Here is a 13,978-nt window from a genome sequence, read left to right as displayed (position 1 = left end):
TATATACAGGAAATGAAGGGGGGGGGGTAACTACAATTATTAATAAACGCATTTATATGTTGTATAAAAAGTCACAAAATTCTAAGAAATTCTGTAATTATATACATCATTGTTTTTCTAATTGAAATTAAAAAGCAGTCAAAATGACTTCCTTGGGCAATCTAGTGTTAAAATACATCTTTTAAAAACATGGGTATTTAAAAACAAAGTATTTTCTCTGCTTTGAAAACAGAACAGAAGTAGTCTTAATCTAATAAATGTGTTACTGTTCTCTTTTTCCTGAAATGTTGAAGGAATCTAAGGTGGTTATGGTTCCGTTGCTGAGTGCAGCTCTGCCTTCCCAGGTCTTGGCTGCACGGCCAGGAGCCGAGACTTGAGGCCCAGAATTTAAGGGAAGGTGAGGCTGACAGTTACCACTGAAGTGATCACAATATTGGGTTGTTGAGTCTGACTCCAGTTGATGACATGGCCAGGTCAGGAGCAGTGCGGCGGCTTCAGGTTAGTGTATGGGTGACTGACAGCTTTCCTGGCCTTGGCCAGATTCTTGTGGAGTAAAGGACTCGTGTGCCAGCACCTAGCAAGTCTACTCAGTGCAGGCAAGTGTCCCCTGCTGAGAGTCCCCTTGAGAAGCAGGCACAGACCCACGGTGCCGGACACCCAGGATCTTCTCACCAGTGTTACTGAAGGAGAATTTTCACAACTCGCCATAAGGCACTAAGTACCTAATCAATCCTGTGCCACCTGTAACTTCTAGGGAAGCAAGTCTGCCCCTGAGAGAGGCAGTGCAGTGGGGCCTTGACTTACGAGTTTAATCCGTTCCGTGACGGAGCTTGTAACTCATATTACTCGTATGTCAAATCAGTTGTGAACCAGTGAGACACGTGATGCTGGGCTGATGTGGCGTTCGCTGCGACGTTCGCGGTGGGGTATCTGAAGCTGGCTCATAACCCAAATTTTAGCTCGCAACTCAAAGCAAAAAATCGGCCAAGAGACGGCTTGAAAAACTCGTTAGTCGGGACACTTGTAAGTCAAGGCCCCATTGTACAGTTTTAAATGGCTTACCATCAGAAGACATCAGCTCATCAATGAGATCTCCAGTGACAGATCCTGCGGGAAGAGAAACATGATCACGCCTTGTGACATCTGCAGCGGGGGCAGCTGGCTCTCCTTGGGCACAGCACACTAAACACGGGGAGTCCGCATCAGCCCCCACTTAGTACAAGTGAAGGACTAGCACGCAGGGAACCATGTTTCCATTCGCACCTACACGTTTCACTGGTAAACTCCCAAACTCAAGGAGCCCCAAAGCCGCCGCCTCCCCCACGGACTCCTGGGCTTTCGCCAGGGAAGCCATCACTTTCCGTTCCTCCGTCCGCCTCATCTCCAGATCCCACACGGCAGACGGGACTTATTTTGCCTAAATACTTCTTGCTTGTTCTTTCTCAGGCACCCACTGCCATCACCCTCCTGTGGCCTCAATGTTCTCACAGCTGCACAACGGCCCTGCCCTCTGTTCCCCAGGCGTCTTCTCCGGGTCACATCCTGGCACTCAGCGCTTGTGTGGTACCCCACAGCCACTTCCCAGCCACAGAACTTCACTGGCTACCGCTAGTCCTCACTCAGTCTGTCATGGCCCTCTTCAGCCCGGCCCTAAACTGCCTTTCTTACTATTTCCTGATACAAATCATACACAGAAACTAACTGCTCACACTTTTTTGAATGCTTCATGAAGCCAGTGGACTGGGTCTGAGGTGAACATTATGAAGCTGGCCTGCTTTATCCCCCATTAGGTTATACTCGGGGGACAGGCATTCCCACGCCTAATGGTAGAAATATGGGGAGCACAGGACGGAGGGGACAGGACACAACCCTGAGAGTGTGTGTGTGGTCAGACCTGTCTTTACAGCCTCACCAGGCACCTCCGAGAGAACCTGGGCAGCTGACTCCCGCCCTGTCCTGGGACACGTCCCGAAGCTACAAATGAGACCAGCTTGAGTGACCTGCAGCAATGCATTTAGACAGACGTGACCGTCACCCCTGTGCCACTCCCCATTCCAGACACGGACTGCAGTGAGGACTGAGGACAAGGGGGTCCCTGCGCTCCACAGCCCGACTGCGCAAAGGCAGCCAGGGATGGCAGCAACCTGTCCCGAGCTGCCGGGAGATCACTCTCCACAGCAAACCTTGGGTAAGGGCAGGTGCACGTGGCAGCCGAGGCACAATGGAATCCTACAGAAAACGGCACTCCATGCAGTCTCAGCCACACTGCACCCACCACTGTGTGTTTCTGGATATACAATCAGATTGTGTGTAAATATATCTTAATAAATAAATCCATAATAACATAATTAAAATACTTATATGATAATACAATTATAAATATACCAAACTAATAATCTTATATAATAAAAGGCTAATGTGCAGATTGAACAGTGGAATGACCAGTCGTTATGACGCACACTGACCACCAGGGGGCAGACACTCAATGCAGGAGCTGCCCCTGGTGGTCAGTGCACTCCCACACAGAGCACCGCTGGGCTCATGGCTGGTGAGCACAGCAGTGGTGGTGGAACCTCTCCTGCCTCAGTAGCAGGGCTAAGGATGTCCAACTGCTGGCTTAGGCCCGCTCCCCAGGTGGAGTGGGCCTAAGCCATCAGTTAGACATCCCCCAAGGACTCCCAGACTGTGAGAGGGCACAGGCCCGGCTGAGGGACCCCTCCCCCCGCCCCCCGCCCCACACAAATTTTGTGCACCGGGCCTCTAGTAAATATAAAAAGACAGGATGTTTCTCATAAACCTGTCCTGGCGCTGGACACACAGACACTGCATCACTCTTGCTGATTACACTAAACTTCCGATTTCCCTCCTGCATCAGGTGACACTCACTAGGCCACAGACAAATTCAGAAAAGCTCCCCTTCCGAAGACGGAGGCTCTGGGCCCACCTGAAGCCGAGTCTGTGGCCGGGATGTGCTGGAGGCCGGGGCTCCTCTCAGAGGCGGGCGGCCGCGGAGGGCTCGGCGGGGCGGGGCTGGGCTTGTGCGGGGTCCGGGGAGTCGAAGGCTGAGAGGGGGGCTGCGTGAGGTCGTCCGGTGGGGGGACAGGGAAAACCACAGGTTGAGACGAACTGGACTCTTTATTTATCAGCAGCACGTGGATGGGGCCCGAGTGACTCTTGAGGTTGATCTGGTACTTCTTCTGTCCATTCTGACCCTTGAAGTTGTGAAGTGTAAACAAACTGAAAATGAGATAAAGCTGCCAAAACCGGTTTGGCTCAGTGGATAGAGCGTCGGCCTGCGGATTGAGGGGTCCCGGGTTCGATTCCGGTCAAGGGCATGTACCTGGGTTGCGGGCACATCCCCGGTGGGAGATGTGCAGGAGGCAGCTGATCGATGTTTCCCTCTCATTGATGTTTCTAACTCTCTATCTCTCTCCCTTCCTCTCTGTAAAATATCAATAAAATATATTTTAAAAAAAGAAAAAAGAAAATGAGATAAAGCTACTAGGGAGTAACTAAATCCACACAAGAGAGAGGCAGTCGGCCAGGACCCTGCGTGGAGGCCACGAGCAGGACGGGGAATGGAGGCTCTAAGCCCCTTCCCCTTAAAGTAAGTTTTTCTCAAAAAACCGAGCTTCACAAACTCTGAGTTGCAGACTTCTGGCAGAGTCCCTTTTACTGTCATGGCTGCTCACATCCTCCGTGGGAACCCCCTCCCGGGTGTGGGCCCAGCACATGGCCCCTCAGCTGCTGTCTATCTCCAGCAGCAAGCACACAACCACGGACTTTTCCTACAGAGGCGGTGCAACGTCCCTGCATTTCCAAGTGACCCGGGTCCCGAGGCTGCAGAGCCCATCACGTGCACGCCCACATCCAAGCCTCCAGGGTGGCTGGGGCGGCCATGGTGACGGCGGTCACCTTTGTCTACCCCTGCCATGGTTGCTACAGCTTTCGAATGAGTTTGTTTTAGGAACTTCGAATCCCAAACTAAATTCATGAAACTTGGACGTAGCAAAGTGTTAGTACATATATGACTCAATGAGCCAGACGTGTTAAAATGACCCAATTTAAAACCACGTATTATTGTTGATATTTCAACTGAACTTCTTCCTCAGACAGGACTGGTACATGGGTTGCAGATATAGCCAAACTGATGCTTTGAGATTATTGACTATATCATGACTCGTGAAATCAAATGAAAAAAAAATAAAATGTTAACATAATTCATTCCGTCATGTCTACAATTTTACCAAAGTATTGAAGACACCCAGATTCAGTCTCCAGACCCTGGCACTGACGCCTGAGAGTTCACACCGTGAGCTCGTGTGCGGAGGAGACACATGGGGCCTCCCTCCCAAGCCAGCGGGTCCGCTCTGACCAGCCCACCTACCATCTCTGGGAGCGGGACCTCCAGCTGCGTGCCCACAGGTGCCTGGATGGCAAGCAGTGTGTCACCTGTCAGAAAACAGATGTTTCAATTTTAGGAAATAGAGTGGCAAGTGGGTGGGCCCTGGAGACAGAAGCTTGGGTTCAAATCCCAGGCTCCGGCGTGGCTTTGGGGTCTTCCTTCTGTAGAGCAGGGGCTGTAACCCCACAGGGCTGTGCTGAGAATGGTCACAGACATAGGAGACCTCAGATCTGGGCAACACACAGCCTTGATCTATCACTCCCATAACAAGCTCAGCTCCAGCGACCTGTTAAACCTGAGACGCTGACAGCGTTCAACGTCAACTACATCACACTGTGTACTTCAAGTAGCTAAGATGTTGTGATGATTGGGACACCAGGGACGTGCAACACACTGAACTTGGACGTGAGCGAGCTCACTTGTGAAGCCCCATCCCACCCTCTCTGCGGAAGGCAGCCTCCGGGTGGTGGCCGAGTCCAGAGATAGCCACACCTGCCTGCAGTCAGTGACAGGCTGTCTTCCTGGTGGGCATGATACTGAGACATGTGCACAGCCCCACCCTGGTCACTATTCATCCACTACATGGTCATTTCCGGAGTCACACGAGGCGGGTGGGCTGGGGGAGGCAGCTTTCCTCGTCATCAGCACCTCCTGCTTCCTCTGGCTCTGTCTGTGCCCAGCACACTCGCTGCAGTTTCACAGACAGAGCGATGAACCGAGTTCAAGTTGGTCCCTGACTGTGACTGTCATTTAGCCCCAGTCTGACTGAGCTGCCCCTCCCTCCCCGTTTACTGCCAGCAACGCAGACAGCGACATGAGTAGGTAGAAACGTGAGCGACTGTGAGCACAGCACACTGCAGAGCAAGAGGAGGAGCCCACGCCCGACCCTGGCCCGGTGACCCCGGATTCCGAGTCTCTGCAGCAGCGGTCAATCGAGGCGGCACCGACTCACCGTGGAAGCAGTTGCAGATGTCCTCGTGAGTCACGTAGGAAAACGTGCGTCGCAGGAGTTAAGGAACACGTATGCATCAAGCTCTAGGCATTTCCATGAATAAACCAGAGGCCTAAACAAACACCACGACCGAATGCCTGTGGGGCTGCCGCACAGTCGGGGAGAATAGCCGGTCTTCGGCCTGCAAGAGCCGAGGCAAGCCAGCAAGGGCGCCCGGAGGGCCCGGCTGCGCTCTGGGCTGTGTGGCCAACAGGCCCTCGGGACAGACGGAAGCCTCTTCCTCAGGAGCCGGGCTCTGAGGCCTAGAGACGAAGCCGATGCCACAACCAGAGGGCTCCACACCCACAACCTTCCTGGGCCGCAGTTTGGGTCCTGGGTGTAGCCAGAACCTTGGAAAACCGTGCAGCAAAGTCCAAGGTCAGCCAGTTCAATGGTTTGGAATCTTGGGGCTCCACAGGGCACAGCTGGAAACCCCAGTTCTCACACTGAAGCTCTGACCAACAGGGAAGTGACACGAAGCTCATGGACCTGTGCACCCAGGATGCGATGGCACGGAGCCTCCCTGACTTCAGGTAGGTCCAAGTTCACGTGGCACGAGGCTGATGCCGGGAACTGTCCCAGAGAGCACAGGGGCGCTCGCATATGCAGGCACCGCAGACATCAAGGGGACAGTGACGGGGAAACTCGGGGTGTACCCCTCTTCCTTCTAACCTGGCAGATGCGCTAGCCTTGGACCACCCTCTGGGAGGCTCCACCGCTGAGTTGGTAGCAGGCGGAGTATCCCGGGTTGTCCACCCAGTGACTTCTCAAAGCTCTGAGCTGCTGAATGTTCACCCTCCAGAGCACGGACATAGGGGTAGGCCCGCGGAATCGTTTGGTCTGGCCCTGCCAAGGCACTAGGGGTGAGCTAATTAGACGTTTGACCAAATACAGCAGGCTGATAGTTAAGTTGATCAATCTGTATGGCCCAAGAACCGGGGTCGGCAAACTGGCTTGCGAGCCACATGCGGGTGGGTCTTTGGCGCCTTGAGTGTGGCTCTTCCTAAGCCTGAGGAGTACCCTAATTAAGTTAATAACAATGTACCTACCTATATAGTTTAAATTTAAAAAATTTGGCTCTCAAAAGAAATTTTGATCGTTGTACTGTTGATATTTGGCTCTGTTGACTAATGAGTTTGCCGACCACTGCCCAAGAATGATTTTACAAATATCCAACTGGCCCTTGGCAGAAAAAAGGCTCCCCACCCTATTTACAGTAACCTACACACTCCACAATGGTGTCTAAAATTTACGGAAGCACCGAGCATTCGGCCTGTGTATCGCTGTCTAGCAATGGGTAGACGGAAAGTAGACGAAATTTCTTTTCTCAATGAGACACAGGAACGATAGTACTAGGCAGGCTATATAACTAAAAAAGGCAAAATTTTTAAATTGTTAGAAACATAAAATTAAAACGTTACATTTACATCCTAAACTTAAATCTCTAAACACAGTGGAACAAAGCACCCAACTCCTGGCTGGGAGAACATCAGGAAGCATGTCCTCTTCAGCTGGACGTGCACCTGTAACTCCTCCTCCTCAGCTGGACATGCACCTGTAACTCCTCCCCCCCAGTTGGACGTGCACCTGTAACTCCTCCCCCGCAGCTGGACGTGCACCTGTAACTCCTCCCCCTGCAAGGATAGTACAATATTCGCAAATCAATATGTGCGATGCATCACATAAACAAAATGAAGGATAAAAATCACATAATCGTATCAATAGATGCAGAAAAAACATTCAACAAAATCCAGCATCCATTTTTGATAAATACTCTCAGAAAAGTGGGGACATACCTCAATAAAGGCCATATATGACAAACCTACAGCCAACATTGTACTCAATGGGCAAAAACGAAAAGTATTTCCTGTAAGAACAGGAATGAGACAGTCCCCAGCTGGACGTGCACCTGTAACTCCTCCCCCCGAGCTGGACGTGCACCTGTAACACCTCCTTCGCAGCTGGATGTGACGAGCAACCATGGAAAGGATATCTGCTGTTGATGGCGTCATCCATCACATTTCTGATGCTCTGCTGCAGCCACGACTTCTGCTGATCCAGTTCCCTTTCCTTCAGGTCCAGGTCCTCAACCTCGGCTCTGAGGTCTCGCAGTCTCTCCAGGACTTCCTTAGTGTTGCAGCCAGCGCCCACCCCTCTGCACACAGGAGCATGAACACGCCACATCAGACCCAGGTCAACCACAGCACCTGAGTGTTACAGCACTAACACTGACAGAGCAATGTGCTGAAGACAAAAATCTTTACACTCTTATAAAAATAAAGGACTAAAAAATTTAATTACGATGCCTCAGAACATGATTGCTTAGCATATTTCTTGGCAAGAACAGTGAAATTTCAAAATTTCCCAGCATGTTTTAGCATGGTGCCTGTCACCTGGAATGTCAGGCTGGTGACAGATACACCAAAAAAGATGGCACAGTCAACTTGGACATCTCAGATGTAGGCTGAGATACAGGTAATAGATTACATATTTTCGTGGGATTTTGACCAAAATAAAAAAATAAAAAATGAAGGTCAAAGGGGACAAATATGCAAAACAGAATGCATTTGTCACAAACATACAACCAGATCACAGTTAGGAGACAACGTGCATTTCGATCAACTGTTATTTGTAAGCACATGTTCCCACAAGTAAGATGTAGTTCCTGCTCCTCAAGGCGTTTGTATGAATTTATCAGCTGACAAACACTTGGGCGGAGAGGGATTAATGACCCAGCAGTGTGCGGGGCGCCGTGCGGGGCCTTGGGGGGAACGTATGACGTGAGTTTCTAAGAGTGTAAATTAAACCGCAGGGAGCAGGGCCTACCCCAGCAGCCGCAGACGGGACGTGCACAGCAGCCCCGGGCTCTGCAGCACTGGGAGGAGCAGTCTCCGAGCGGAGCCGGCCTCGCAACTTACTTCCACTGGATGCTGTTTTTGGACTTTTTCTCAATCAAGTCGATCCCTTCCAAGACGTTGGTGATATCATAAATTCTTCTTTTCTGCCTCACAGCCAGAGTATCTGCAGCCTGTTTACGGGGGGGCGGGCAATGAAATAAATTACAATTCATATTTTAAAGCCAGAAAGGCCTGGCGATTAAGTGCACAGCACGAGGGCCCAGGCCTGGCTGGGCGCCAGCGCGGCCGGAACAATGCGGGGGTTCAAGCAGCTCTCCCACCAGCAGGCCCGCGGACGCGACTCCATGTAAAGTCAGCAGATGCTGAAACGGCAAGAAAATGGAGAGGTGGTGGCACAGGGCCCGCGGGATGAAAGAACAGCGAGAACACCTCCTGGCACCGCCCGGCTAATCCCGGGACGGCCAGCTGCCGCGTCCTGTCTCATCTCCCTGTTCGTAAACAGTCCTGACTAAAGACAGCTTCCACTCTTTTTTGAAACTTTGAAAAATTATATCTTGGTAATTTAAAAAATAATTCAGTCAACTTACTTGGGGTAAATTCTGAAGGACACACACCATGCGCATTTCAGAAACACAGTGAGAACCCACACGGCAAATCCCCCGCCACGCGCGGCCACGGGTCAACAAAAATGCCCGTGTTCTGGCGAATTCAGGAATTCCAACCATTCCCACTCACATCTCTGACATTTGTCCTAACAGGACGACTGGAAACTAAAGAACGGGACCCGTGGCTCTTTTCCAAGTGGATTCGGCAACAGCCTGCGGAACGCGGCGCAGTCTCCATTCCTGCAGCCTCGGACCCGTGTCCATGCCCCGTGGCCAGCACTCCCCAGACCGCACAGCGCACGTGACCAGCCCTCTCGAGGCATCGCTCCCTTCCTGATTCTGTATAACAGCAGCTCCTACAAAACCCATAATTTTGCAAGCTGGACCCCCTTGTCGGGAGCAAGTGTGACCAACAGCTCACCTCACCGGCGTCTGGAACCTGTAAGGGCAATGCTGGGCCTAAGAATCCATGTGCTGTGCCACCAAAACGTGCAGGCGACTCCTGCCGCCTCGACCTTCAGGGGGAAGTGGCAGACAGGCAGACCCAGCAGTTACAACAGGGCCAGCCTGGGCTCAGCAACGCTCCGCTTACCTTCCGGCCGCGTGGTGTGGAGTGTGAGGCTACTTTTCTGTGGAGCAGCAGCCACTACACATTTAACTGCAGAAACTGGAGTTGTGGGCACAGTTCTCACTTTCCTCTAACAAGGCCCTTGAGAGGGAACCCAGACCCCCAGGCGGCTGGGTCCTCCCAGCAGGTGCTCAGAGCAGGGCTCCCGTGCGCTCCCCCGCCCCCCACCTCCCACCTGCCAGCTCATGGCTGGAACACCAGGGAGGTCACAGGAAACAGACCACAGGAGCTGTCCTTGGTCCTTATGCAAAGAGCCATCAGGTCTCACTTTCAGCTCAATTTTTAGAGTTTCCCACTATACAACTTACACATTTAGCCCTGGATTTCCAAAACTCAACATCATTTCCTTCTCTTTACACACATGAGCGTATGCACAGCCGACAAGTACAGAGCACGCGTGGACAGGACCTGCAGGAGGCTTGCACTTCAGCAGCCAGGTCAGCCCTGGCAGTCAGGTTGGAGTGGGAGGGGCACTCCAAGGTGTCCCAGGGCCCAGCAGGGAGCAGGGAACCAAGGGGCAGCCGCCAAACGGAGAGGGGGGAGGGGTCCTGGGAGGCTAGTGGAGAGGAGAAAGGGTAACCGGGTGGGGACACGGACACCTGACCCTCGAGATGGCTCTGAAGGGCCACTGTGGGCCAGGTCACAGCTGTCTGGGCAGCGACGGATGCAGACCCTTAGTGGAGAAGAGGTGCCAGCAAAGGAGGTGGAACGCTGAGCAGTGCCAGGGGCTCTGGGCAGCTGCTGTAGGGAGCTGTGAGGCCTCTCTAGAATGTCATTTCTTTCAAAGACGCAGGTAAGATGGCAGACAGGTAGGCATCTCCTTGTGATGGCTTTTTATTTTCTCTCCAGTGGGGGTGCAGCGAAGGGAGAGGGGGCGTGGCTGAGAAAAGAGGGGCAGGAGAGTGAGCAGCAGAGCTGGACCCCTCTGCGTTTCTCCAACCCTGGAGACCAGCCTTGGTGCCGAGGGGCGCCCAGGGCAGGGCGGTGCACCCCCATCCCAAGCGCCCTGCAGCTGCTGAATAAACAGCCCCGTGCACCAGGGCTACCAACAAACCCTGCACCGGGACGTGACCTGCCTGGCCGGGAAGGAAGCATCTCATTGCACCACCCGGCTCCACTGCCCAGGGAAACACACAAGCAAACAGAACCCTCAGGGGAGAACAGCCTCCCCTCCAAACACCGAATCCTCTCCTAACAATGTCACCAACGGGAGCCAGGGGTGCCTACAGGTGGGGCACCATTCCAGCCGGGAACCCTGGTGGGAGGTGCTCAAGACAGTGAACCAGGTGAGATCCCTGACAGCACTGCACCTGCGTGGTGACCTGGGCTGCCCAGCATCCCCCCCACTCCCTGGCACCTGCTGGAACAGTGTGAGCGCTGGAGGGCGGGTCCCAGATAGCTGTTTGCTTAGGATTAGCTGCAGCTCATTCGCCCAAGAGTATTTTGAGGGCACATGAGGCTCTGAACATGAAACAGTAACTAGGGAAACACCTGTCCCCAGGTTCTCATCTCAGACCAGGCTGCTGCTCCTGCCGGGACCACAGCTGTCAGGACACGTGTGCAGTGTTTGGACTGCTAAGCATCCGAACGCACAAACACACAGGTGACACTACCTATGACCAATGCGTTACACACACACACACACGCACGCACGCACGCACGCACGCACGCACGCACGCACGCGCAGTGAAGGTCCTAAAAGTAAGGTGGGAGGAGCCCGAGTGCCTCAGCACGGCTGCCAATGACATATTTCAATGAGAATTTTAAAATCCTTCAGCCGTGCCCCACAATGTGCTGCCAATGTCAGGATTTTAGCTAATTTCAAACACAGTTAGAGATTATGAACAGAGAGCCTTTTAAAGCCAGTAACAGGACCTGTGTTACAGACCTCTCCCAGGCAGAATCTAAGTCAACGCTCAACTGCACTGTAAAGCAGTTATTCTGTTTCACAGGACACAGATTCTGAAAGCAAATGGATACTCAGGTACCAATTGGCATTAATTATATATTCGTGACATACATTTGTGGCAAAACTTTTCAAATGTTTCTAAAAGACTTAAATAAATGGGTGTGCAGTCAAAGGTCCATGCTACCTAACTCCCTGCAGGCGCAGTCCTGGTACCAGAGTCCACCAGCATTGCCCCCGGAGTGAACACATGGTCTGAAAAAGCAAGAAGATCTTCATCTCCATTCACATATTTATTAAAAGATAATAAATGTTAACAAAACGTGGCACGCATGTCTAAGGCTTGGGACTGCGGCTGACATTGTAGAATGAGGTTTGAAAATTAAACAGTCCCACAGAAAATGGGTGACTCGGGCGGTGCGAGTGCTCTCGGGGAACTGCAGGGACACCGGATCCTGCAGGAATGAAAAATCGAGGAACTGCCCTGACCCGTTTGGCTCAGTGGATAGAGCGTCAGCCTGCACTCAGGGGTCCCAGGTTCGATTCCGGTCAAGGGCATATACCTTGGTTTCGGGCACATCCCCAGTGGGGAGTGTGCAGGAAGCAGCTGATCGATGTTTCTAATTCTCTATCTCCCTTCCTCTCTGTAAAAATCAGTAAAATATATTTTTAAAAAAACACACAAAAAACCAGAGGAACTACCTTCCTCCCCGCACAGAGGCCCCTGAGCGCACGGCCTCTGTGGTGCCAGCTCAGCCCTGGCCCTGGGACTCCCTAGACACCGCAGGTGCGTTCCCCACCCCACTCGGGAGCTTTGAAATGTGTACGCTTTCACTTTGTTCCAATTTTTAGTATTTAATTTTTAATAAACTGCATAAGCTTTTACAATGGAACTTCATTTTTGATGTTTTACTCGAGAAATGCATGGCTAAGAGGCAGCACCGTGTCCTGTTCTTCAGTAGTACATGCCAGAGGTTAGAAAGAGACGGCATCCTGGTGGTCTTGGGTGTTTCATGGCACCCAAGAAATGCGAAAGTGAAGCTGATATAATTTTTCATATTTGCGATACTCACAAAAATTGTTTCTTGAACTGCTTCTTAAAAATATCAAGTGTATAACTCAAAAGTGTCTATAACTTATGGTGAAATGGACCATCCAAAGTAAGAATATAACAAAAAAATGATTATAATTTCAAATTTATAATTTCAAAATACATCAAAAATGTAATGATAAAAAACAAAGAGGTAAAGAAAATGCGTTAATGGTATTTTTCTACGGTGCACAATAAGAAACATCATTGGAAAGACTTCAAAGAAGATTCTTTTAGATATAGATTTTACACATCATATATATGTAAATGAATGCAAAATGTATGTAAATAAACGGTATGTTTTTTCCAGATATATATAAAAAAGGAATGATACTCAAACTGTTCTCTAGGAATAAAAAATCATTAATATCATAAGACAATGGTATTGCAGAAACCTCTGACCTTTTAGGAAATTGTGATTAAATATTAAACCCACTTCCTGCTCACTGATTCCCAGAGAGTAATTTCATGGGCAATTGCAGGAAACAGGAGGAAGCCAAGAACCCAAGGGCAGTGGGCGCAGCTGCCTCCTCTCCGAGGCAAGTGGAGGGAGAAGCCTTCAGTCAGCCCTTGGAGTTCAGTTTCTCTGGGAAACCCCAAACTTGCAACATTCCTTTTATTCAAGTCAAGGGCTACAGGTGAATTTCTAGGTTTTGAACAGTAGCTGCAAGCTGTGTGTGGTGACATCCTCACGACTACCTGCGAAGAAGGCATTTTAACTTTAGTTCATGACCATTCCGGGAGTCGCTGGAGGGGCCATGAAGCACGTTAGGGCGGGAGGAAACTCGGGACAGCGCTGGAGGCACCACAAGTGCAGCCGCCCAAGTGTTCAAAGCACAGCCACTGAGCCATGTCACAGCCGCTCCCTGCACCCCGGTGGCACCCAGGGAAGCCGGGGCCTGAAGACACCCCACCGCAGGCAATCTCAGGGGATGCCCGGAGGATGCAGTCAGGTGGGCGTGTGGGCCCGGGTGCAGGGACAGTGCTGTGTCAGCCTGGGCTCAGGACAGACAGCGCCTGCAGTGTCTGCAGTGACTGCTTAGACTTTGCATCCTTTGCGTGTTTACAGCCTGGTTCGCACTTAAACTCGGCTTTGGGCTGTTCCCGTGCGTCCCTGGGCGCTGTGCATCTGACCCCTGGCTGGGCGGCCAGCTCGGGCGCGTGACCACCGGCCTTCGCTCGCGCGGTCCTTGGAAGGACCTGAGCTGGAGCCCAAGGCAGGCGCCCCCACTACCCAGGCGACCCTAACGGGACAGAAGAGCCCGCCGGTGACCCTGCAGTCCCACCTTAGAGGTCTGTGCCTCGTGCCCACGAAGTTACACGCCGAAAGCGCCGCCCCACGCAGGGCCGGACACTCACTCTGTTTGCGGAGGGGCGGGCCCGAGGGGAGGGTCAACCGCGCTCGCTCTGGTTCGGAACAAGCGCCCACGGTGGCCCCGGGCAGCCCATGGAAACCACCGCGTCCCAACAGCGCGGTGGCCGGGGCGGCTCTTTG

General features: G+C 52.0%; 1 protein-coding gene across 1 annotated transcript in view; it reads right to left on the bottom strand.

The window, feature by feature from the left end:
- Window positions 1–8,871, bottom strand: part of E2F5 (E2F transcription factor 5) — a 10,641-nt gene extending 1,770 nt beyond the window's left edge. Inside the window, exons 1-7 of the mRNA XM_006773118.2 lie at window positions 8,842–8,871; window positions 8,315–8,424; window positions 7,390–7,551; window positions 5,358–5,401; window positions 4,388–4,452; window positions 2,945–3,212; window positions 1,063–1,107 (exon numbers count right to left, since the gene is read on the bottom strand). Coding sequence (XP_006773181.2) covers window positions 1,063–1,107; window positions 2,945–3,212; window positions 4,388–4,452; window positions 5,358–5,401; window positions 7,390–7,551; window positions 8,315–8,424; window positions 8,842–8,871 — 724 coding nt within the window. The remainder of the gene's footprint in view (window positions 1–1,062; window positions 1,108–2,944; window positions 3,213–4,387; window positions 4,453–5,357; window positions 5,402–7,389; window positions 7,552–8,314; window positions 8,425–8,841) is intronic.
- Window positions 8,872–13,978: the final 5,107 nt, after the last annotated feature.

The sequence above is a fragment of the Myotis davidii genome, unplaced genomic scaffold, assembly GCF_000327345.1.
Source record: "Myotis davidii unplaced genomic scaffold, ASM32734v1 scaffold1466, whole genome shotgun sequence".
NCBI classification, from domain to species: domain Eukaryota; kingdom Metazoa; phylum Chordata; class Mammalia; order Chiroptera; family Vespertilionidae; genus Myotis; species Myotis davidii.
This window is presented reverse-complemented; position numbering and strand designations above follow the sequence as displayed.